Source organism: Schistocerca serialis, chromosome 6, assembly GCF_023864345.2.
Source record: "Schistocerca serialis cubense isolate TAMUIC-IGC-003099 chromosome 6, iqSchSeri2.2, whole genome shotgun sequence".
Taxonomy (NCBI): Eukaryota; Metazoa; Arthropoda; class Insecta; order Orthoptera; family Acrididae; genus Schistocerca; species Schistocerca serialis.
The window spans coordinates 729,556,042-729,580,452 of NC_064643.1; the positions used below are offsets into that span (position 1 = coordinate 729,556,042).

The 24,411-nt window shown below is 41.6% G+C and overlaps 1 protein-coding gene across 2 annotated transcripts in view; it reads right to left on the reverse strand.

Annotated features, from left to right (window-relative positions):
* Window positions 1-24,411, reverse strand: part of LOC126483961 (voltage-dependent calcium channel subunit alpha-2/delta-3) — an 832,874-nt gene that overhangs the window by 211,364 nt on the left and 597,099 nt on the right. For both annotated transcript variants that reach the window (XM_050107259.1, XM_050107258.1), the window contains exon 20: window positions 5,748-5,841. In XM_050107259.1, coding sequence (XP_049963216.1) covers window positions 5,748-5,841 — 94 coding nt within the window. The remainder of the gene's footprint in view (window positions 1-5,747; window positions 5,842-24,411) is intronic.

The following is a 24,411-nucleotide window of genomic DNA, read 5'->3' on the forward strand; positions in this document are numbered from 1 at the left end:
TCCCCACCCGTCACCGACAAGGAGGGGGCGACATCCATAAACGACAGGTCAGAATCCGGTTGTGAAGCCGGGGAAGGGACCTCCGGTGACACCAGAGGCTCTTTGTCCCGGGACTTATGTTTCTTCTTCTTTTCAGGCTGAGATCGAGGAGGGCTGTGTGGCATAATGGAGCCAGCTGCAGCAAGATCAGGAACAGAAAGAGACCGGGCGACCTGGGGGCCGATAGACCGCGGCTCTCGCGGTCGCCGCGCTGCAGCAGACCTTTGACCTGGAAGGTGCCGGGAAGGGGCATCCCGGGAGAGGCGCCCTTGACCGGCAGACGCCGAAGGAGTGGGACACTTCTCCGGCTGGGGAGGGGGAGCGGCGCCCAGAGGAGAAGGTGTGGGAGCCGCAGGGGAGGGGGGAAGGAGAGGGGTCCGGGACGGGGGTAAGGAAGGGGGAGGAAGGGATGAAGATGTAACCAAGGCGTAACTAGATGTCATGGACACAGGGTGCAATCGTGCATATTTCTTACGGGCCTCTGTGTAGCTTAAACGATCAAGAGACTTATACTCCTGTATCTTTTTTTCTTTCTTATAGACTGGGCAATCTGCTGAACATGGAGAATGACTACCATGACAATTTACACATACAGGAGGGGGAACACAGGGACTCCCCTCATGGAGTGGACGTCCACAGTCACCACAGAGAGGGTCCTGGGTACAGCGAGAAGACATGTGGCCAAAACGCAAGCACTTAAAACACCGCATAGGAGGTGGGATGTACGGCTTCACATCACAGCGATAGACCATAATCTTAACTTTCTCAGGAAGGGTATCCCCTTCAAAGGCCAGGATAAAGGCACCAGTATCAATACGATTATCTTTAGGACCCTTCTGAACACGCCGAACAAAGTGAACACCCCGCCGTCCGAGATTGTCCCGAAGTTCCTCATCAGTTTGAAGGATCAGGTCTCTGTGAAAAATCACACCTTGTACCATATTTAGAGACTGGTGAGGGGTAATGGACACGGGAATTGTGCCAAGATGGGTACAGGCACGAAGGGCCGCAGATTGGGCAGCCGAAGCAGTTTTTATCAGTAACGAACCCGACCGCATCTTGCTCAGGGAGTCCACTTCGCCGAACTTGTCTTCAATGTGTTCCACAAAGAATAAAGGTTTGACACTGGTGAAAGTATCTCCATCAGTCCTGGTGCAAACTAGATAACGGGGGAAAGGCTTTGCCCCTAGACGACGGGCCTGACCCTCCTCCCAGGGGGTAGCCACGGAAGGGAAGGCCGAAGGGGCAAGAGAAGCAGCACTTGAGGAATCAGTACCACGCAGAGAGACGGCCGCAGAAGAGCGGCCAGAGGTTTGGACCCTTATGCGTTTCATCTGCATAGCGTCCGCCCTGATACCACCCACTCCAATCAGGGGCTCTCCTCACGGGCGCCACCCAGCCACAGCAAGGGCCGTCTGGCACGGCGGCCATTGCCGGGAGTTCAGATGCTCCAGGATGACGAGCAACCACTCCAAGGCATGCATGAGGAGGTCACAGCTCAGGTATCAGAAGTGTGATCCCTGTGTGTTCAGGGGGCTCAACCAAAAGGGTACATAGCGACCCCACCACACGGGCTGGCTACCGTGCTGGCTATGCACCCTAGCATCAGACAACGACGTAGAAGAAAAGGTGGAATATACTAGGAGGGCACACGTCGGAGACACTAGGTAAGGTGCTCTTCCCCAAATGGCTCACACTACGGAAGAGAAATTTTGGAATGGAGGTCAAACCCCAGAGGGGACCAAGGAATGCCGAAAGGAGGAGATGGTTACGCAACAAAGCCGGAGTGTAAAACCAACAGAACCAGGAGGATAGCGGGGGCCAACATAAGCAAGGACACCAATAGAGGGAGAGGAGAGGGCGAGGGTAAAGGGGTATGGAGGGGAAAGGAGGGGAAGGGAAAGGAAATGCAGCCCTGGAGAGAAAGAAGGCTGCAATGGCTCGGGGCCCCGTGCTCGCCACGCACGTATCCACAAAAGAGTTGTGGACCCCCTGGGGGGTGCAGTTGTGTGTATGAGTTGCATTTGCATCAGTGTGTGTGTGTGTGTGTGTGTGTGTGTGTGTTTATCATCTATTGTGGATGAAGGCATTACTGGCCAAAAGCTTTATTTGTGACAGTCTTTTTGTTGTGCCTATCTTTGACTGAGTGTCTTCGCTATTTGGTGAGCAGCAACCTTCCTTTTCATAATATTGTTCCATCGCATCCTGGATTATCCATTGTTTGATTTATCTTGAAATACACTTATTTTACATCTTGGTGAGGAGCAAATAAAGAGTAAAGCATGTCATGCTCCATTATGTAACGCAGCAGCACACAAAAACAGAAATGAGGTTTATATGGATTGCTGAGTAATGCTTCTATAAGTTTGCTGTTTCCAGAATGAGACGAGCTATTGGTGGAATTGAAGCTGTGAGGATGGGTCGTGAGTCATGCTTGGGTAGCTCAGTTGGTAGGGCACTTGCCCGCGAAAGGCAAAGGTCCCGAGTTCGAGTCTTGGTCTGGCACACAGTTTGAATCTGCCAGGAAGTTTCAAGTTTGCTGTTATTTTATTACAGAATATAATAATTTGCATATAAATTTAAATACAATGTTGCAGGTAAAATAAATAAGAAGGCCTTAAGTCATATTATACCTTTCATTTACAGCCAAAGGTGCAAGAGACATAGACAATCTTTATCTGCACAAAATGACTTATACGAGTCCTAGAATAGTTATATTTTACATGAATGTAGACTAATGAATATCTCACAGTGATGTGTGCTAATTTTATACATTAGTGAATTTTTGCTTTATAGTAATTAATTCCATAAGATGTGTTATGAATACAAAATTCTCATTCAGTTCTGTAAGAAATTTGTCAGAAAGCATTGCTTTGGTATCTACTCAAATGCCTGGTAGCTTGCAATGCCTTAATAATACACTCAGTTTACTTTTGTTAGACCTGTTTTGCAAATGAAAATAACCATTTCCTTTTATTCCAAAAAAAGGTTTCACCTGTAACGTGAAAATCAACTGACTGAAAACAGCAACGATTTTTTTATAGTTCATGTTTTGTAAATTTTTAAACCTTCTGGGAATGACAATACATGCTCTAGAATGAAGATTTAAAACTAAACAAATTTACAGCAAAATAAATATCTTCTGTGCTCAATTATTGTAAACATGAAATGTGGAGGCAGTTACTTTCAACTCAGTCTCTTCCCTACTCCTTTCCACTCTCTTAGCACATGAGCAACAAAATTGTCAACTTCTGATTATCACAGAAATGCTGGACAGTATTTACAGTCACAAAATAATTTTGTGATTGTTGTCGCAGTGCATTGAGTATTATGGGTCACCTGTCACCAGCTGTTACTTGGGCTCCCAAGGCTCACTTGTTGTATATTTTGTACGTACAACTACAGGCATTGCAGTAGATTGGCATATATTACATTTAACACAAGGATTGCAGAAACAAAGTATCTGCAAAAGGAAAGCCATGTATTAGCTAGGGCCACGTGATGGTAGATATGTGAAAGACAGGCTGAAGGAATGTCAAAACACAAATATTTTCTGTCACATGCTGCTCTCTGTAATAATTGAAATGAAGCAGCCCACTCAGTATGATTACAAAGAAAAGTATTTGGGTACAAAAAATGGATTCTTTTTCATCTGGTAATCTCACTTTGCAGCTTGATAATGAACTGGCTGCCTTTTTGTCATTGATTCTAGTTACACGAAGCTTCCGAATTAAGAAACCTACAGCAGGTATTTTACAACGAAAAGAATTGTTAGTATGTGCCTTACATTTGGCGTTCTTTATGTCATACTCTGTTGTATACAAAATATGGCCAAATTATCAAAATGGTTTTTAAATTTGAAGGAGAGTTGAATCGCTCTGCACTCTGGATTAAACACATGTTATACAATAGAAGAATGCCATGCAGTGCCTGAAGCTTTCCTAGAATGCCACACAAACTCTATCGGCATCTCTCACATTTCTCTTTCCCACATGGCCAAAATCAAGTATTGGAACTGCATTGCATTTACAGTCTTTTTTTTAAACTGTCCTTTGGAGGTAGGCTATCCTGTTTCACTAGATATTTGTCTGTACCCCAGTTATTTCATCTTATTGCATTGCAACTCATGCATATGGGTAATTTTGAATGGATAGCAAAGAAGGATGTTTCATAGGATTTTACGCACCATGCTCATGGGTATGTCCGATGTTCGGGCAATTCTCTGTGCACTACACGTTTGCACACCACCACTCGTCTCCTCCTGCATTACTGTGGCCACGGCTTCCATTGACATCAAATCAATTTGTTTCCTCCCTCTACCAGGTTGCACACCAAAAGAACCCGTCTTTTCAAATTTCCAAATCATTTTCTCCAGGCCCACGGCAGTCATTGGACCAATGCCTGTTTTCAAATCGTTCAGTGTCCAGAACTACTGCAGAGTGACATGTGAACTGTCATCTCTCTTGTAATACAACTTTATAAGCAGAGCACAATTCTGCATTGAGACAGTCATGGCGAACATCGCAGACACGAAAGAAGGAAAAGCTGTGTACCTGGTGTGTTTATACCAATTTCAATGGGTCGTGCACATGACAGGCATTTTCATTTACTTTTCACACTATTTTTCTTCTTCTGCCATATGTTTTTCCCCTTCTCTGATAATATTCCGTTGCAATTTGATGTCATTCTGACCAGTAGTGTTATTTCTACAGCGTTTTGAAAGTTTAACTTAAATTTAATCACTCCATATATTACAACATTCAATAATGGTTACTCTTTATAATATGTCAACATAGTCAAAGTCTAAGTGTAATGGAGGAGTAAAGGAAATTCAATGTATAGTTGAATTGAAACACTGAGTGATGAACAGGCATATAAACAAGATTGAAACAGTTGTTGAGCTTTCAGATAATGTCCATACAAACAGAGCTACAGTGTGCTAGAATTGCAGCCTGACTGTGTGTGTGTGTTTTAGTTAGCGAAGAAGAAAAAAATTGTCTGAAAGCCCAGCAAACTTTTCTGTCTTCCTCTTTATGAGTCTTCCGATCATTAAATGCCTTAATTATATAGTGACTAATAATCTTTATTTCTATTGTTATGTGCTTTTCTACCCAGGGCTTTTGGGTATAATATTCTTCATAAAACACAGTGGTGTGCATTAATTGATGCTGTAGCTTATGATCACAATTTGCATTTTTTAAATTTATTCGACAGAGTGAAGTTTTTGATAACAACGAGTGAACAACTGTCCTATTTGTGCTACTTATCTTCATACATGTAACCATGATACCAAAATACACATCACAGCCATTGCTGCTGGTGCTGGTGCTTTCAGTACAATCTTTCCAACAATGACAAAGGCAATAGCCACAATTAAAAGTACAGACACTGTTGTTGCTCACAGCAGATGCTCAACAACTGAATGCATGAGCACGCAACACATGGTGCCATGGCTGGCAACAATGCCCCCTAACACTGATGACTGACAATCACAAACTTATTTTAATCTAACTAGAGACAGCATGAAAACAGGCCATCAGATAATATAAAGTAGTGCTGTGTAAAATGTGCCAAGCTACTTGAAACTCAGTGCACGTGGTGTTGATTGTGATGTAGAAAACTGAATTTTCATCTTTGAGTACAAGTCTTTATTGCTGGAGGATCGAAGATAACATGCTTTCAGTTCTGAACATTTTACTATAACTTACCCCTTGTCATCCTTGTGCAAACTGCTCAGATTCTGCTGAAAAGATTCTGTTGCTATGGCGTCAAAAACAAGAGCCTGGAATAAATCCCTGTCACCTGAAACACAGAATGTTAATGTACAGTAACCAATACACAAAAAATATGATGATAGATATAGTGTTTTCTTAAAGAATGTATCTAAACATAATAGAATTATGAGATAAAATGGTATGAGACAGTTCCACATCTACATCTATATTCCACAAGTCACCTTATGGTGTGTGGTAGTGGCGGATGGTAGATTGTGTGCCACCAGTGATTACCCCTTTACAGTTCCATTTGCAAGTGGTTCAAGAAAGAACGATTGCTGGTAAGCCTCTGTGTGGTTTCGAATCTTTCTAATTTTATTATTATGGTCTTTTTATGAGAAATATGTAAGATGAAGCAATATATTGGTTGACTCTTCTAGGAATGTACACTCTCAGAATTTAAAGAGTAGATCATACCATGATGCAGAGTGCCTCTCTTGCAGCGTTTGCCACTTGTGTGCTCCTCCTCTATGGATCTTCTCTATCAATCCTATTTGATGTAGATCTCTGACTGATGAGCAGTATTCAAGTATTGATTGAACCAAGTGTTTTGGAAGTTACTATAACAGATTACATTCCCCGAGGACTCTTCAAATGAATCTCAGTCCGGCATCTGCCTTACATGTGCTTAATTTCTTGTGATCATGCAACTTCAAATCACTCTTTACACGTACTCTTAGATATTTTATGGAAGTAACTGCTTCAAGTGAGTATTCTTGTCTATGTATTGACAATACATTACATTTGTTTATGTTGAGGGTCAATTGCAACTCACTGCAATAAGTGTTGATCATTTGCGAGGCTTCATGCATTTTGTACAATTTTCTAGCACTGCAGATTCACTGTAGACAATAGCATCATCCATGAAAAGCCTCATGGAATGGAAAAAAGAAATGCAACAGCCTTGAGGAGTGTGTTCAGCGCCACCAGGGTACAACACTCCCTTACTGAGGTGTTATAGTGCCAGTGACTCATTTATGATGATAAAAGATGATCAGATGGCAGTCTGGAGGCCTGTCTGTGCACCCAAAGTGTCCACTCTACAGGTGGTAACTGTGATGAGTTTAGAGGTAAACCGTGTGTGTGTAACATTCATTTAAGGGTACAAAGATGCCCTGCCAACAAATATGTACTCCTGTTGAACAACGTCCAAAAGCAGCATTCAGGGAAGAAATCTGTGCACATGTTACACCTGATGGGACTGTCAAGGACAATTGGGAACTGTCTGCTTGCAGCAGGACTAAGATCACATGTGGCTCTGGCCAGGCTACTACTGACACCAGAACTCTGACAAGTATGGCAAGTCTGGTGTTGACTGGAGAACGAAATGGCTCTCTGTTTCCTTTAGTGATGAGAGTAGGTTCTGTCTGCATGTTAGTGATGGACGTACATGTCTATGGCACGGACATGGTGAGCAGCCTATGGTAAAGTGTATTCACACACTACCCTTGTGGTCCATCCCAGGCTTCTTGACATGGGGCAGGGGGAGGGGGGGAGTGTCATCAGTTACAACTCATGATCACATTTGGTGTGTCTGCAGGTTCCACTGTGTGTTGATTGGACTGTTTGGGCATACTTTACTGTGACGGGTGTTTCACTTGTTCTGAACATTTTACCATATACTCCTACTATGATGGACTACCAGTTACACCATGGCCCTTTTTTTTCGGCGGACTGTAATGCGAAAAGTGATGTCCTACAGCACTACCTTAGGACACACCCAAAGTCACTTTTACATCTGAAAACTTCTCTCCCTTTAAAATGATGTGCTGTGTTCTGTTTGCTAGAAACTCTTAAATCACATCACACATTTGGTCTGATATTCCATATATTCATATCCTGTCCATTAGATGGCAGCAAGGAACTGTATGAAACACCTTTGGGAAGCCAAGGAACATGGTATCTATCTGGATGCCTTCATGTACTACTTTCTGGATCTCTTTGACAAACAGAGAGGTGTGTTTCACACAATCATTGTGTTTGAATACCATTTTGATTCCTACACAGTAGATTTTCAGTCTCCAGAAATGTCATTATACATGAGCACAAAGCATGGTCTAAAATTCTATATCAAGCTGACGACAGAGATATAGGCTTATATTTTTCTGCATCTGTTCAAAGACCCTTCTTGAAAACAGGAATGATCTGTGCTTTTTTCCAATCATTAGAAATGCTTGACTACTCAGAGACCTACAGTTCATTGCTGCTAGAAGAGGGGCAAGTTCTTTCACATATTCCGCATGGAACTTAACTGATGTCCTGTCAGGTTCAGTGGCCTTTCCTCTGTTGAGCAATTTCAGTAACTTTTTACCCCTTTGTCACTTATGTTGATATCTGTCATTTTGTCATTCATTTACATCTACATATACATCTACATCCATACTCCGCAAGCCACCTGACAGTGTGTGGCAGAGGGTACCTTGAGTACCTCTATCGGTTCTCCCTTCTATTACAGTCTCGTACTGTTCGTGGAAAGAAGGATTGTTGGTATGCCTCTGTGTGGGCTCTAATCTCTCTGATTTTATCCTCATGGTCTCTTCGCGAGATATACGTAGGAGGGAAAAATATACTGCTTGACTCCTCAGTGAAGGTGTGTTCTCGAAACTTCAACAAAAGCCCGTACCGAGCTACTGAGCGTCTCTCCTGCAGAGTCTTCCACTGGAGTTTATCTATCTTATTCGTAACGCTTTCGCGATAACTAAATGATTGTGTAATGAAGCGCGCTGCTCTCCATTGGATCTTCTCTATCTCTTCTATCAACCCTATCTGGTACGGATCCCAAACTGCTGAGCAGTATTCAAGCAGTGGGCGAACAAGTGTACTGTAACCTACTTCCTTTGTCTTTGGATTGCATTTCCTTAGGATTCTTCCAATGAATCTCAGTCTGGCATCTCCTTTACCAACGATCAACTTTATATGATCATTCCATTTTAAATCACTCCTAATGCGTGCTCCCAGATAATTTATGGAATTAGCTGCTTCCAGTTGCTGACCTGCTATATTGTAGCTAAATGATAAGGGATCTTTCTTTCTATGTATTCACAGCACGTTACACTTGTCTACATTGAGATTCAATTGCCATTCCCTGCACTGTGCGTCAATTCTCTGCAGATCCTCCTGCATTTCAGTACAATTTTCCATTGTTACAACCTCTCGATATACCACCGCATCAACTGCAAAAAGCCTCAGTGAACTTCCGAATGTCATCCACAAGGTCATTTATGTATATTGTGAATAGCAACGGTCCTACGACACAACCCTGCGGCACACCTGAAATCCCTCTTACTTCAGAAGACTTCTCTCCATTGAGAATGACATGCTGTGATCTGTTATCTAGGATCTCTTCAATCCAATCACACAATTGGTCTGATAGTCCATATGCTCTTACTTTGTTCATTAAACGACTGTGGGGAATTTAAAAGAAGAAATATGTGGGATCTTCCTCTGTCAAACAAGTTTTGGAAAAAGATGTTTAGTATTTTGGCCTTTTCTGTGTCATCCTCGATTTCAATGCCATTATGGTCACTGAGTATCTAGACAGATGGCTTCAATCCATTTACTGACTCAACGCATGACTGAAACTTCTTAGGATTTTATGTCAAGTTTGTAGACAGAATTTTACTTTGAATTCATTGAACGCCTCATGCATAGCCCTCCTTACACTAATTTTGGGTCTGTGCAGTTTTTGTTAGTCTATGAGGCTTTGGTTATATTTAAAATTCTCCTTGATTTCGTAGCAACTTTCTAACGAGGATGTCAATCCACAGTGTGTCTTTTCCATCCCTCATAATTTTGTTCTGCACATATCTGTCCAAAGTGTATTGTATTATGCTCTTGATCTTTGTCCACTGAAGCTCAACATTTGAAGTGCTGAAGATGAAATTTTCGTATAAGCTGAAGTCTGTCTCTTGTCGTTCATGCTAAACAGAAAGATCTTCCTACAGTTCATTGTATTCCCATTTACAGCTGCATTCAGTGATGCCTTACGATTCACCAATTCCCTGTTCAAACCTATCCAAGTCAAAAAGTTTGGGTCTGTTCACCACCACCAGGCCTAAAATATTATCTTCTCGAGTTGGTTCTCTGATTAACTACAAGAGGTAATTTTTGGATAAAGCACTTATAACATTTTCACTCAGTTTGCTGTCCCTACTACCAATCCTAATCACTTACAGAATGAAATTTTCACTCTGCAGCGGAGTGTGTGCTGGTTTTCAAACTTCCTGGCAGATTAAAACTGTGTGCAGGACTAAGACTTGAACTCGAGACCTTTGCCTTCCGCAAACAAGTGTTCTACCAACTGAGCTACCCAAGCACGAGTCACGACCCGACCTCACAATTTTACTTCTGCCGGTACCTCGTCTCCTACCTTCCAAACTTCACAGAAGTTCTACTGCGAACCTTGCAGGACTAGCACTACTGGAAGAAAGGATATTGCAGAGACATGGCTCAGCCACAGCCTGGGGGATGTTTCCAGAATGAAATTTTTCACTCTGCAGTGGAGTGTGTGCTGGTTTTGAAATTTCCTGGCAGATTAAAACTGTGTGCCGGACCGAGACTCGAACTCGGGACCTTTGCCTTTCGTGGGCAAGTGCTCTACCAACTGAGCTACCCAAGCATGACTCACGACCTGTCCTCACAATTTTACTTCCGCCAGTACCTCGTCTCCTACCTTCCAAACTTCACAGAAGTTCTCCTGTGAATCTTGCAGGACTAGCACTACTGGAAGAAAGGATATTGCGGAGACATGGCTTAGCCACAGTCTGGAGGATGTTTCCAGAATGAAATTTTCACTCTGCAATGGAGTGTGCGCTGGTTATGAAACTTTCTGGCAGATTAAAACTGTGTGCCGGACAAAGACTCGTGTTCAGGACCTCTGAAGTTTGGAAGGTAGAAGATGTGATACTGGCGGAAGTAAAACTGTGAGGATGGGTCGTGAGTCATGCTTCGGTAGCTCAATTGGTAGAGCACTTGCCCGTGAAAGGCAAAGGTCCCGAGTTCGAGTCTCTCTTCGGGTGTAGATCCAGTGTACTGTACATATTTTTTCTTATGTGATCAACTCAACATTGTCCAGGATATCGTCATGCATGTCACAGAAGGGCAATGCTGTCAAGTCGTCGTTCCCCTGGCACTGCCTCATTCCCTTCTCAAGTTGCTGAATGCATCTCACTGGGTATGACTCGGATGAAGGAGTTGACACGACATTGTGTCCACTGGCCGATGATCATTAGTAACATAAAATATCTGGTGCAGGTTCACAGGGTTTCTGCACAGAACCAAGCCACACCCCTGTGCCAGTTCCCTATTTGGCCGATTGGACAGCACTATTGTGGCAGGATATATGTCAAGTTTGTAGGTCTATTTTGCAGGTCTATTTTTGGGCAGCTTGTGGTTTTTAGTTGTCGATGTGTCGTTGAATTTCCCCTATGCACCCAAGCCAGCCCCCATATCATCGACTGCCAGAGTACATGTGTTATTGAGTATTTTTCCAGCTGAGGGAACCCCTAGGACCCTCATGTCCCAGGTGAAGTATTCCATGTCTGCCTCTTCCCAAGATGATTACCGTATTTACTTGAATCTAAGAAGCACTTTTTTTCCGGTTTTAGTAATCCAAAAAAACCGCCTGTGGCGTAGAATCGAGTGCAAAGTAAGCAGAAGTTCTGAAAAATAAAATTCCGTATTGTTCATCATCGAATGTAGCAGCATTTCAATGTACTATGAAAATCCGACTGGCAAGACTGTATGGGATGTTTGTCAATATGGCCAACTCTAAGTTCTGAATTTTTTCCTACCTGTGAGAAGAGATGGTTGCTAATAGGAACTTCTATGAATTGTGAATCACATGTAGTATTCTCTTCACCATAAGAATAATACCAATATAAACATTTTGCCATGTATTCTTTCATGTTTGCTACTATCTCATTTAAATCCTGTCTGCCTAATAAACTACGAAACTAGTGTGAGACAACATCAAACGCAGAAGAATATACATATCATGTCATGTTTATATTCATATTATTCTTATGCTTAATAGTGATACAGTCAGAAATGAAGCGGTGGTAGCGCGCACAAAAGCAAGCCATGCCGCGAGCGGCGACAGGTCGTAAACACACACTATCAGAATGCGACAAACAATGCACGACACAGTACAATAACACACTTTCAGCTTAGAGTGATGTAAAGACCTATAACAAAGAGAACAGCACTTATCAGATCAAAGAAAAATAAGCAATCGATTCAAACCAGACGAAGCATGTGAAAAAGGAAGAGTACCCGTATAAATACGGATGGAGCGCCTGACACATAGCAATGGTTACCTGGTAAAGCTTAACTGCTAAGCTTACGACTCGAACCAAACTACTATAGCTGTATCATCATTCATTTGACCTAAATTGTGTCTCATATTACAATGGACCAACTTTGTTTCGATTTGGAGGTGCGGCCTAAAATTTTTCTCTCCCTTGAATTTCGAGTCTCAAATTTCAGGTGTGGCTTAGATTCGGAAAAATTTTTTTCATTGATTTCGAGTCTCATTTTTCAGGTGCAGCTTAGATTCGAGTGTGGCTTAGATTAGAGTAAATATGGTACTTGCTGATTTTTGTGGCCTTGTACTGAGTGATGCCAGTCAACGTGTGCAGTCCGGTGAAACCTTTGCATGGGCACCAGCAGTGTCTCCTGGATTTCTCGCACCATGTGTTGCATGCCACGGACAACCAAGTCTCACCGCATTTTCCTTCTAGAGCTGCCATTTCAACCTGGTCCTTAGGACAGCTGCTGGGATGGCTGTTGTATATCATTGTGGACCACAAAGTTCAGCAGTTGTTTGTGGTGGATGTTGGTGGGGAGCAGCTACTTGTCATGCCCCTCAGTTGTGCCCATGCTCATTGGAGCATCACTGCACCACCCTTCCAGTCAGATGAGTGGCAGGGTTGATCATGACATTATTCCCGGAGTGGGCTCCAGCTTGTAGCGGCGTGCCTTTCCATTGCCACTCCCTCCTTGCCCTCTGCTGTCCTCCAGTTGCCTACAGCCTCAGACCCCAGTGCCGCTTGTGTCTCCACCTGCCATGATGGACCTCATGAATTTCGACCCCCTCTCTCCTCTTCCACCTGCTCTCCCACTTTGTCGCTGGAGGTCGCCTCGTCTATACTGCCACTGGTCAACCTGCTGTTGGCATCAACCTCCATGTCCTTCCACATTTCTGGCGGACCCAGCAGTGTCTTTGTTGCCTCCTGCAGTAGTTGGTCCACTACTGGGTTCTCCAGCACCCTCTCCAGTTCTGTGCCGGAGGTCGCAGCCCAAGCCTGGCCATTTTCGGTCATATGTGGCCTGTTCAGTGGGGAGGGATTTAGTATCCCCAACAGCAAACATCCTAATGGAGGCAGATAAGATGGCATAGGTATAACAGTGGAATGGTTCAGAAAACTGCCATGGAGGGTGCACACGTTGTGTCATGTGGGCAGATCCCTGGACGGAAAAATTTACTTGTGAGCAGCAGCAAGCGGAGCAGGCCAGTACTTAAGTGGAGTTAATCTGCCACATAGTTGTTAGCTGCCTGCAAAAGCTGCATGCCAAGCATATTGCCTTGTATCTATGTGGGTTTGGACACACTGCTTCCTGTAGTTCGCACAGGGAGTTTGTTCCACTCAAGGGGTTCTGTTCCACGGCTGTTACTGAGTCACTGCCTGCCTGTCATGAAGTTCCCGAGCTGGGCATGCTGAGTAGCAGCATTGTCACACAATCTGCAGATACTAGAGATCATATACCACACAGCAGTACCCTGGCAGAGGATAGACACGCATAGTGTAGGCAGTCTCTTTAGTAGACCTGTTACATCTCTTAACTGTTCTGTCAATAAAATGCTATCTTTGGTTTGCTTTCCCCGCATTTTCTGTGTGCTGGTTGCAGCTCAAGTTAATTGTACCTGTAATGCCTAGGTATTTAGGTGAATTGACTATTTTTAAATCTGTTTATACACTGGGAGGGGGGATTAGTACACTTTTAAAGATTATGTAAATTTTGATCCCATGACAGCATATGCCATCTGGGTGACAGTAGACGTACCGGTAATGGTTTTGATGTCATCCATCTACAGACAGCGTAGTACTGTAGCTAGCAGAGCACTATCTGTGTCTACCCTTTAGTCGAGGATGTCAGCAAGAAGGCCCAGAGTGGTGCAACAGTGTGAAGCAAGCAGGCAACCCTGCCATGAAGATGCACTCATGCTTCCTACAGCTAACGGAGTGATTTTGAAAGGGGTCAAATTATGGCTTTCCAGGTGGTGGGGTGGTCCATTTGGAGAACTGATACACAAGTTGGATATGCTGCTTCAATGCACAATGATACTACTGTCAGTGGTCATGTGAACATTCTCACAATATTAGATGAAGTTCCGGATGTCCCTGCAGCACAGACAGCTGCCAGGATTATCTTACTATAAGAACAGCAGTGATAGATCCTACAGTTATCGCAAACAGACAAGTGGGCTTGTCAGCTCAGGCATGTTTACATGAACTGTTGTGAGCTGGTTATTAGCAGTGGGACTATGGACACGCACATCTAGCTCATCTTTCACTCACGCCACAGCATTGACCAGTTCAAACAGAGGATCACTTGGAAGATGGAATGGAACACTACAGTTTCCAGCACTGAAAGCAGATTCTGTCTGCATGCAAGTGGTCATCGTTTGTATGTATGACATAGATCTGGCGATTGCTGTCTCATAGAGTGCATTCATCCAAGATATGATGGGTCCACCACAGGACTTATGGTACGGGTTGTGATAAACTACAATTCTTGTTCACATTTGATGTTTTTGGAGAGGACACTAAGCTGCACTCAGCATGTAAAGAATGTTGTTAGATCTTTTTCTTTTTTTGCTGTCCTTGTAACAGTAATGTGATGTGTTGTTCCAAAATGATAATGCTGGCCCAAGCACTGCTCACAAAATTCAATGTGCTCTGCAAGATGTGCAGCTACTTCCCAGGGCACCATGATCATCTCTGGACTTGTCTTGAATTAAGCACATGCAGGACAAGATGGGACAAGAAGTGACTTGTGCAACTTGTCAACCAACAACTCTTAAAGAACTACGTAAACAGGTCAGGTAGATGTGATATAACACACTCCAGGACAGTATTCACCATTTGTACAATCAACTGTGTGTCTGAGTCAGTGCCTGCATCGCCCCGTAACAGCTAGACCATTTACTAATGTGGATGTTTCAGCAAAGGTAGGTACCTGGTACCTCATAACACTTGTGCTATTGATCTACAATGCAATCATTTCATGTACTTCATATGCACTGTTGGCACAATACAGCTTGAGTGATTTATGATAAATCTCACTTATTTTCCATCTCAGTCGCATATTTTTAATTATATTACATGTTTTGATCACTCTGGATCATCTTCAGATCCAAACAGTTGTGTCAGCAATCCGTCTTGTCTGCTCAGAATAATGTATCAGAGTACAGTACTCTGATATGTGATTCTGAGTAGACAAGACTGGTTGCTGATGACTACTTACATCTGAAGATGATCCAGTGATCAAAATGTGTAACATAACTAAAAATGTGCAACTGAGATGGAGGAATAAATGAGAAGTACCGTAAATATATCTAAACAGTTGTTGAATCTCTCAAGACAATTATGCCAAATACAGTAAATCATGAGTGAACTGGGGAAACCTCTAGAAGGATGTACTAATTTTTCTTTCTGGCAACGTATTTATCATTAACTGAAATGAAACATATTTTTCTTTTAAGTATTCTTGTGGAGGACCTCACACTTTTTATCATTCAGAGCCAATCGTCACTTTTTGCACCATTTAGATATCTTGTCTAAATCATTTTGTAATTCATACTGATCTTCTGATGACTTTAGTATATAGTAAACAACAGCATCACCTGCATGCATAACACTACTAAATGTGAATGCATGGTATTGCAGCAATATATTCAATGAGGTGACAAAAGTCATGGTATACCTCCTAATATCATGTTGGACCTTGTTCTGCTGAGTGTAGTGCAGCAACTCCATGTGGCATGGATTCAATAAGTTGCTGCAAGTTTCCTGAAGAAGTACTACGCTATGCTGCCTCTATAGCTGTCCACAATTGTCAAAAGTGTTGTTGCTGCAGGATTTTGTGCACAAACTGATCTCTCAATTATGTCGCATAAATGTTCTATGGAATTTGTGTCAGGTAATGTGGGCGACCAAACCATTCACTCAAATTGTCCTGAATGTTTTCCAAACTGATTGCAAACAATTGTAGCTCAGTGACACAGCACATTGTCATACATAAAAATTCTATCACTGTTTGGGAACATGAAGTCCATGAATGGCTGCAAATGTTCTCCAAGTAGTCGAACATCCTGAAGACCCAGTCAGTTCCATATAAACACAGTTCACACCAGTATAGAGCCGCTATCAGTTTGCATAGTGCCTTGTTGACAACTTGGGTGCATGGCTTCATGAGATCTGGACCACACTTCAACCCTACCATTAGCTCTTACCAACTGAAATTGGGTCTCATCTGACCACACCACAGTTTTACAGTTACCTAGGGTATAACTGATACAGTCACAAGCCCAGAAGAGGTGTTGCATGCTGTGTCGCACTGCTAGCAAAGGCACTCGTGCCTGTCACTTGCTGCCATAGCCCATTAATGCCAAATTTTGCTGCACTGTAGTAACAGATACATTTGCCATACATCACACATCGATTTCTGTGGTTATTTCCTACTGTTTAGCTTGTCCTTTAGAACTGACAACTCTGTGCAAATGCTGCTGCTCTCGGTTGTTAAGTGAAGGCTTTTGGCCACTAGGTTGTCTGTGGCAAGATATAATACCTGATATGTCATATTCTCATGTACTCTAGACACTGCAGATCTCAAAATATTGAATTCCTTAATGATTTCCAAAATGCAATGTCCCATGTGTCTAGCTTCAACTACCATTCCACATTGAGTTTTTTAAATACTGTCATGCAGCCATAATTATGTCAGGAACCTTTTCACATGAATCACCTGAGCACAAAATGATAGCTCTGTCAATGCACTGCCCTTTTATACTTTGTGTAAGCAATAAAACCACCATCTTTATATGTACATATCACTATCCCATGTTTTTGTCACCTCAGACTACTGATAAAATTCTCTCAGGCTTCCATCTCTGTCAAGTGATTTAATATCCACAAGCTTTTGGCTGAGTACTCCTCAGTCACAGTCGAATGGTGTCTGTTACCACTTGACAACAGTTGACTGAAAGCTTGTGAATTTTAAAACCATCTGTTGTGGCTGGAAGCTCAATAAAATTTGTTCATTACCAAATGCATTCCCTGAGAATTACCTGGAACAGATTATTTGGAAGCCCAGTCACAACAGAAATATACTGGCTCTAATAGCAACAATCTCGACATGGCATGGACTCAACAAGTTGTTGGAAGTCCCCAGCAGAAATATTGAGCCATGCTGCCTCTATGGCCTTCCATAGTTGTGAAAGTTTTGCTGGTGCAGGATTCTGTGCATGAAGTGACCTCTCACTTATGTTCCACAAATGTTTGATTGGATTCAAGTCACGTGATCTAGGTGGCCAAATCATTCACTCAAACTGTCCATAATATTCTTCAAACCAGCTGTGAACAAATGTGGTCTGGTGACATGGTGCACTGTCATCTATAAAAATTCCATCTATGTTTGGGAACATGAAATCCACGAATGGCTGCAAATGGTCTCCAAGTACCTGAACATCACCATCCCCAGTTCAGTTGGACCAGAGGATTGAGTCCATCCCGTGTAAACACAGTCCAACACACCTTCATGGAACCACCACAAGCTTGCACAGTGCCTTGCTGATGGTTTGGCTCCATGACCTCTGTGATAATTTCACACAGTGTTGCTTATCTCTTAGTACTGACAGCTCTATGCAAACACTGCTGCTCTCAGTCATTAAGTGAAGGCCATCGGCCACCGCATTGTCTGTGGTGACAGGTGATGCCTGAAATTTGGTATTCTCAGCACACTCTTGACACTATGGATCTCGGAATACTGAATTCGCTAATGATTTCCAAAATGGAATGCTTCACTTACCATCCCACACTCAAAGTCTGTTAATTCCCATTGTGTGGCCATAATCACTTTTGACATCTTTTCACATGACTCACCTGAGTAGACATGACAGCTGTGCCTATGCGTTGCACTTTCATATCTTGTGTAAGCGATACTACTTACTACCATCTGTACATGTGCATATCACTATCGCATGACTTTTGTCACCTCAGTGTATATCAAATATGTAATTTGACCACTTAATGTTACTCAGTTGTGACTGAATATATATTAAAACATCCAGTTTCCGATAAAGTTTTTTTATTCCATTTTATTGGCATCTGCTGAACATACCATACAGCCATTAGTAGCACATCTGGAGGCTACAACAAGTTTATGTTAGTTCAGGAAGTGTAGCACAGTTTTTACATGTGTCAGAAATGGCAGCATCTGCCTACCAATTAAAGCTCAACTCATGCTGCATCCATGAATGCTCATTTCATGTGTAAATGAATGCCTGACTGTTTAAATAGTATGCAAACTGAGCTTACTCCTGAACACAACCAATGCAAGAGATTTCTGCAGTAAAATTTCAGTTGAAATAAGAGTTCATAAATGTAAAATCCTTTAAGTGCAGGGCCTTCAATTCTTATATTAGTAACCCTGGTGGAAGCTGTTTCATCACCCGACATTCTCAGGAAATATTATAGTATTCCTGTTGTATTTAATTTAAATGTAGTTGAATCCAATGGCAGGTTTCCCACAGAGCTAAAGTACTGGGAAAGTGTAACTGACTCACAAAGAAGACAATTTGTACGACATGTTTAACATCTACAAAGGCAAAGTCTGCATTTCTCAGAAGTTAACACACTCAAAGCAGAAGAATGGTCTTGGTGAAATTTGTTTCTAGTATTTGACCCCTCAATTTTGAAAGGAGATTTTTAGAATAAAAATAAAAACACACAAGTATTTCCACAACTGAAACTGAGCTTGCAGAGTAACAGAACATTTGTTGCTGTGTACACTCTATGAATGGAAAACTATCAGTTCGTAAAGAATTTTTGAGTAAAATGCTGAAAGAAAGGAAAAAGAAGGAAAGCTGCTGTGAAGCTGAAAACTAAAACATCAAGCATCACACTTCTATGATCAGATAACCTTATGTAATGTACAAAAGTTGGCATAAAATGGAAAGAAATCAGTAACTTAGTCAACAGGGGCTGAACATATGGAAGATATGCTATTGTCAAAAAAATTTCTTCCTGCAAAGACATCATGGATGCTCTTTAATTGCATTCTAAGATAATAACAATATAGTTTACATTTTATAATTAATTCAAACATGGAGCGTAAATTATGAATCCTGTTCCTCCTGCATATTCATCATTTTTTATCAGTGGGCAGTGACACAGTCAATTAAACAGTCATGCAATCATCACTCCTCTCCACATAACAAATGACATTTCTAAGCAAGTTTCTGGAGCAGCAAACTCTTTCTAGTAGTGGTGGTAACTGATGTAAAGGGACAGAGAGTCAGATGTGTGCCCATTACATATAATGCCCTGTGCAGATGACAGAACTACTACTACTCAGTCATCAGTCTTGCACTGTTCTACATATTTTCTAATCTTGTGCTGATCTTTCCATCTCTGTGGCCTGTTTTGCATATTTCAGTCTTTTTCAGCCCCTAATATATGTCCCCTCTACTGCTCCTTCCAGCACCAAGTTCACTGTTCTCAGTTTCCAGAGCAGATGTCTTACTAATATGTCTCTTATTCTAGTAAGTAACTTTTTCCTTCACATATTTTGTTTTAGTACATTTTCATTTTATGCTGTAATTTTACACTTAATTTTTAACATTCTCTGACACTGCAGCATTTCAAATGCTTTCAGTTTCTTCTGTTTTGGGTTTCCAATGGTCCACATTTTGCATTGAAATGTACACTCTGAGGAACTTCTTGCTGATTTCCCTATCAGTAAATGACACTAGTGGAATTCCTTAACTGAAGACAACTTTCTTCACTGTGATGGTCTAATCCAAGTGGAGAGGGTGGGTAGGAGAGGGGGTGAAGGAGCTCACATAAACTCAAATTCCTTCATCTGGGTGGGAAAAAAGAGAGGATATCTTGGGGAGACTGGATTGTATGAGGGATGTGGAGGTCATTCAGACCGTGGCTAAGAAGCTCAAGGGCAAGAGGTTAATATGTCTTTTCCTTCCCTGTTCATCCATTCCTTCACACAAGTGATGAGTTCCTCTTGAATTGATTTTTGAATTTCCTGCCTTTCACAGAAAAAAAATTAATTAAAAAAATGCTGTTTCCCCTAAAGAAGGAACCTGAGGTTCTGGAAGTTTGGAGTGCTATTAACTTTTTGAGTGTAAAACCACCATAGCAGTTGCAGCCTTTAAAGGTAAGTACGCATTACAGGCCAATGCATCTGTCTCTCTGTGAATTTAATATTTTCTTGAATTGAATTACTTTGTTGAGATAAGTAATGCAAATATGCACACACTAGTTCAATATATAAGTGTTCTTTGCTTGTATTATCTCAAGATCAAATATATGTTAGTACACAAAAATGATAGTTCATATTTAAATAAACATTTATCATCGTACTGGAGATTAATGGACATCAGTTCTGGTTATGAAATCCTTGAATGACAACATGTTCTCAGAACCTTCTAGTTTTGGCTGGAAATAAAGATAATAATAAGAACTTTACTGAGTACGTTCTGGACATTTTTAAGTGAGCAGGTTTAGAAGCTTATGCACTTGATTTCATACCAAAAAAATCAATAAGTTAAATAATTTGCTTTACTGCTGTCTTTTGAAATATTATTCTACCCCCAATGTATCTCTCAGAAATAAAACTATCATTACATATAAGTTAGCAATAAAATTAATATATATTTTTCATTCTCTATCACCTTGGGATTGTTAATATAATGGTAGTAAAGGTAACAATTCACTATAGAGGATGTCCCATGAGGAATGATCAGTATTCATGGATATCGCATGAACAGCCATTCAAAGTAGGAATGTCTAGTAAACTTGGGCTCTACAATGCGTACCTTAAAACATGGAAGGGCAACCAGCGGCCCATGGGCCAGATCCGGCCTGCGATTGGTTTCAATCTGGCCTGTGAAAGAAATTCATGTGAGAGAGTGAGGGGCTGCAGAATTTGGCAATAGAAGTTTTTAAGACAGTAACTGTAAAACATTGTAAGTAAAGAAACAATGTTCATGATGTGTGGGTAAGTACAAACAACTGCATATAGGGTGAACATAAAAAATGAATGTACTCTCAAAAATACATGTTTTGAGGTATAATTTGTTTGCGTGGCATATTGGGAAAGCGGTGCCATTCATAGTGGTGCATCACCCCATTCACATTGTCATGGATACTATAGTTTTGACTTCATGTGCTAAGAGCGTTGCTGTTGTGTCAAATACCAAGGTGGCCCATGAGCTTAAGTAAGTACATAAATTTACGTGAATCAGGCCCGCGGGACACCAAAAGTTACCCACACCTGCCTTAACAGCTATGAGCACTTGTTCCACTACTGTGAAACATATCTTTTCTATTGAACTACTGCTCATAGCTCTTAAGATGTGTATTTTAGAGCCCACGTTTATTTGATAATTTCTTCTTGTTTTGGTCTGTAATACCCCTCCCAAAATATGGAAGGTAAAGAGCTTGGAGTATAAGAGATTTGTTTCACAGAAGTGCTCATAGTTCTTAAGGTTTGCATTTTAGAGTCCACGTTTATTAGATTCCTTTGCGTCAAATGATCGTTCCTGTCATATCTATGAATATCGAACATTCCTCCTGGATCAACACGTACAGGTGAGATTTTGAGTGGTCCCCTACCAGATTGTCCCCACCCGACTACACCATCCTGGTGCTGGAGCCGAATCACGCTTTTGTTGGTGAGACTGTCAATTATATGATCAGCAGTTGTTCTTACTCCTCAACCTTTTACTATACATGCTACAAATGAGTAACAGACTCATTGTTGTGGCTACATTCTGAGGAGAAGGTGGAAAGTAGTAGTTCAAGCACCAGACACTAGGTAGAAAAATCTGTTTCTATTTAATTGATACATTTGCACAATAATGTATGTGAATTGTCAACTAATTCATAAAATACCATTTTTTCATACAGTTTTTTTAATTAGTTGTGTTATGTGTGTTTCATCCAAATGGATAAAATGAAATACTGTTCTCTCTCAAACATTTTCTTTTCACAGTTTATCACCAGCAGAAATTAATCCAAACATGGTGATGGCACATAAGCAGCCAGATCCTTCACACCCAAAGCTTTGGGCAGCTGAATTACTACTACTCCCCAAGATGACCCACATACTAAAACTGCAACTACAGATGATATCACTGTGGAAGTTATGATACTGCATGGCCAGCAATTAAGGTTACGTGAAATGGCTGATAACACAGGCACCTGAAGAAAGAACACAGTACACTTTACCTGAAGAATCAAGTATGAAATGTTCTAATGCACAGTAGGTGCTGTATTAAATTTCACAGCAATGTTGAGCCTGTTTTAAAAGAATCCAACTTGTGTACCAATTTATTATTGTGAGTAAAATAATAACTTTTCCTCCAGCTGTGTTTATTGACACAAAAATATTAGATGCAGTTGATTTCCTAGTGAATATTCATGATCAGACATTATGGGATTTATGAAGGACAATGTGTGAATGAGTGAGTAAAACAGTGGATGATTGAATGTGTGAATGAATGAGAGGCAGCCAAAGTATTTTTTTTTTTTGTCTGTGTTGCTGAAGACTTTCCCAACAGATTAGCTGGGTAATAGTCTGAGGTGAAATGTCAGTTATCATTATGAAATTCCTACAATATTTCATCACTACAACTGACTGACATCTTCACATGTGGCAAATACACTGTTTAACTATGATTGCAGCTTCCCGTTTACACCAGTCAAAGTGGGAAACAATCATAAAGACACTAAATTCGGCAGCCAATAGCAAAACAGTCCTAACCAGCAGAATGAGGAGCACCAGGACTTCTGCGTACACACGAAGGCTGTTGTTCATCTAGTGCTCTCCTGTCATGTTGTCCCAGTGGCAGCCACATCCTGAAATGTGTGTCTGCACTGGTGCAGTGGTGATCCATGCTGCTGTTGCCCAAATATTTAAGTCACCACTTAAGCATCATCCCTCAAATGATCTGTGATTTCCCTTTGTGGTCACTGTAACTTTAATATTGTCAGCACTGGGCTCCATGCTGTGCTTCATTAGAAACCTGTTCACAAGTATTATTAAGCTGCAAAATTTGACCACCTCTCCAATCAAGCTGTCCCAGTATGAAGCCTTTGATGAGAGAATTTCACTAGCTTTGTAGTCTGTGTCACGTCCTGCACAGAGACAATGCTTGGCCAAGGTAGCACCATTTATGTATTGTGGGAATTTCAGAATGATATCCAGTGTTTTGTGCAAGAACTATTTCTATAACTTCCATTTGTCTGCTTGTACAATGTAGAGAAGCCAAAACAAAAATGTGCACCACATTGATAAGAATGGAATAGTGTGCAGAAATTCATTTTTGGCAGTGGCAGAAATGTTACAGTTATGTCGGGCCAACCCACACAACTTCTTTTCCCATTTGGAGCTGCCTGACGTACGTGCAACATTTCTGCTGTTACCGAAAAAAAAAATTATTGTGCAATATTCCACTGTATCAACTGGCTTTGGTTTCTCTAGGTGTGTGGTACAGTCTTGTGACATGGGCAGTTTAATGTGTACCAAAATTACTGTCATGTACTTGCAAATGAGCAAAATATTGCTTACATAACTTTACTTTTAAGCGGTGATTGTTAAAACTTTATGACTAACTATCATATCGTGTTCTGAGGCATCAAGGGATCACCAATTTAGTACTGGAGGGCACCGTGGAGGGTAAAAATCGTAGAGGGAGACCAAGAGATGAATACAATAAGCAGATTCAGAAGGATGTATGTTGCGGTAGGTACTGGAAGATGAAGAAGCTTGCACAGGATAGAGTAGCATGGAGAGCTGCATCAAACCGGTCTCTGGACTGAAGACCACAACAACAACAACAACAACAACATCATATCATAGTTCTTTTGCAATTTTTAGACTCTTATTCTGGAGTATGATTCTGCAAGCCATGTGAATTGAGACCAACATGAGCTCCCTACCAACTCACACAGAAGTCTGTTTGACACTCTCCATTTATTTTCACTTTCATCTCACAGTAGCTGCAAATTACACAGAATCTGCAACTGTGAAGAAAGTTCACTTTCTTCCAGAGAGGTGGCTGTTGTTCTCCTGCAGTCACACAATTGGTTGATGCACTGTAGGAATGTACACACTCCAGGACAGTGTTTGAATGGAACAACTAAGCCATGACAGTACCACGATTGCCAACTAATAGACATTGCAGTCATAACTTATTTTGTAGCAGGCATGCATTTTATCAGCTCCCATCACCATATTGTCACCGCAGCCTCCTCCCTGAGCGATGTGTTTGGGTACGGCAGCCAGCTCACTTCAC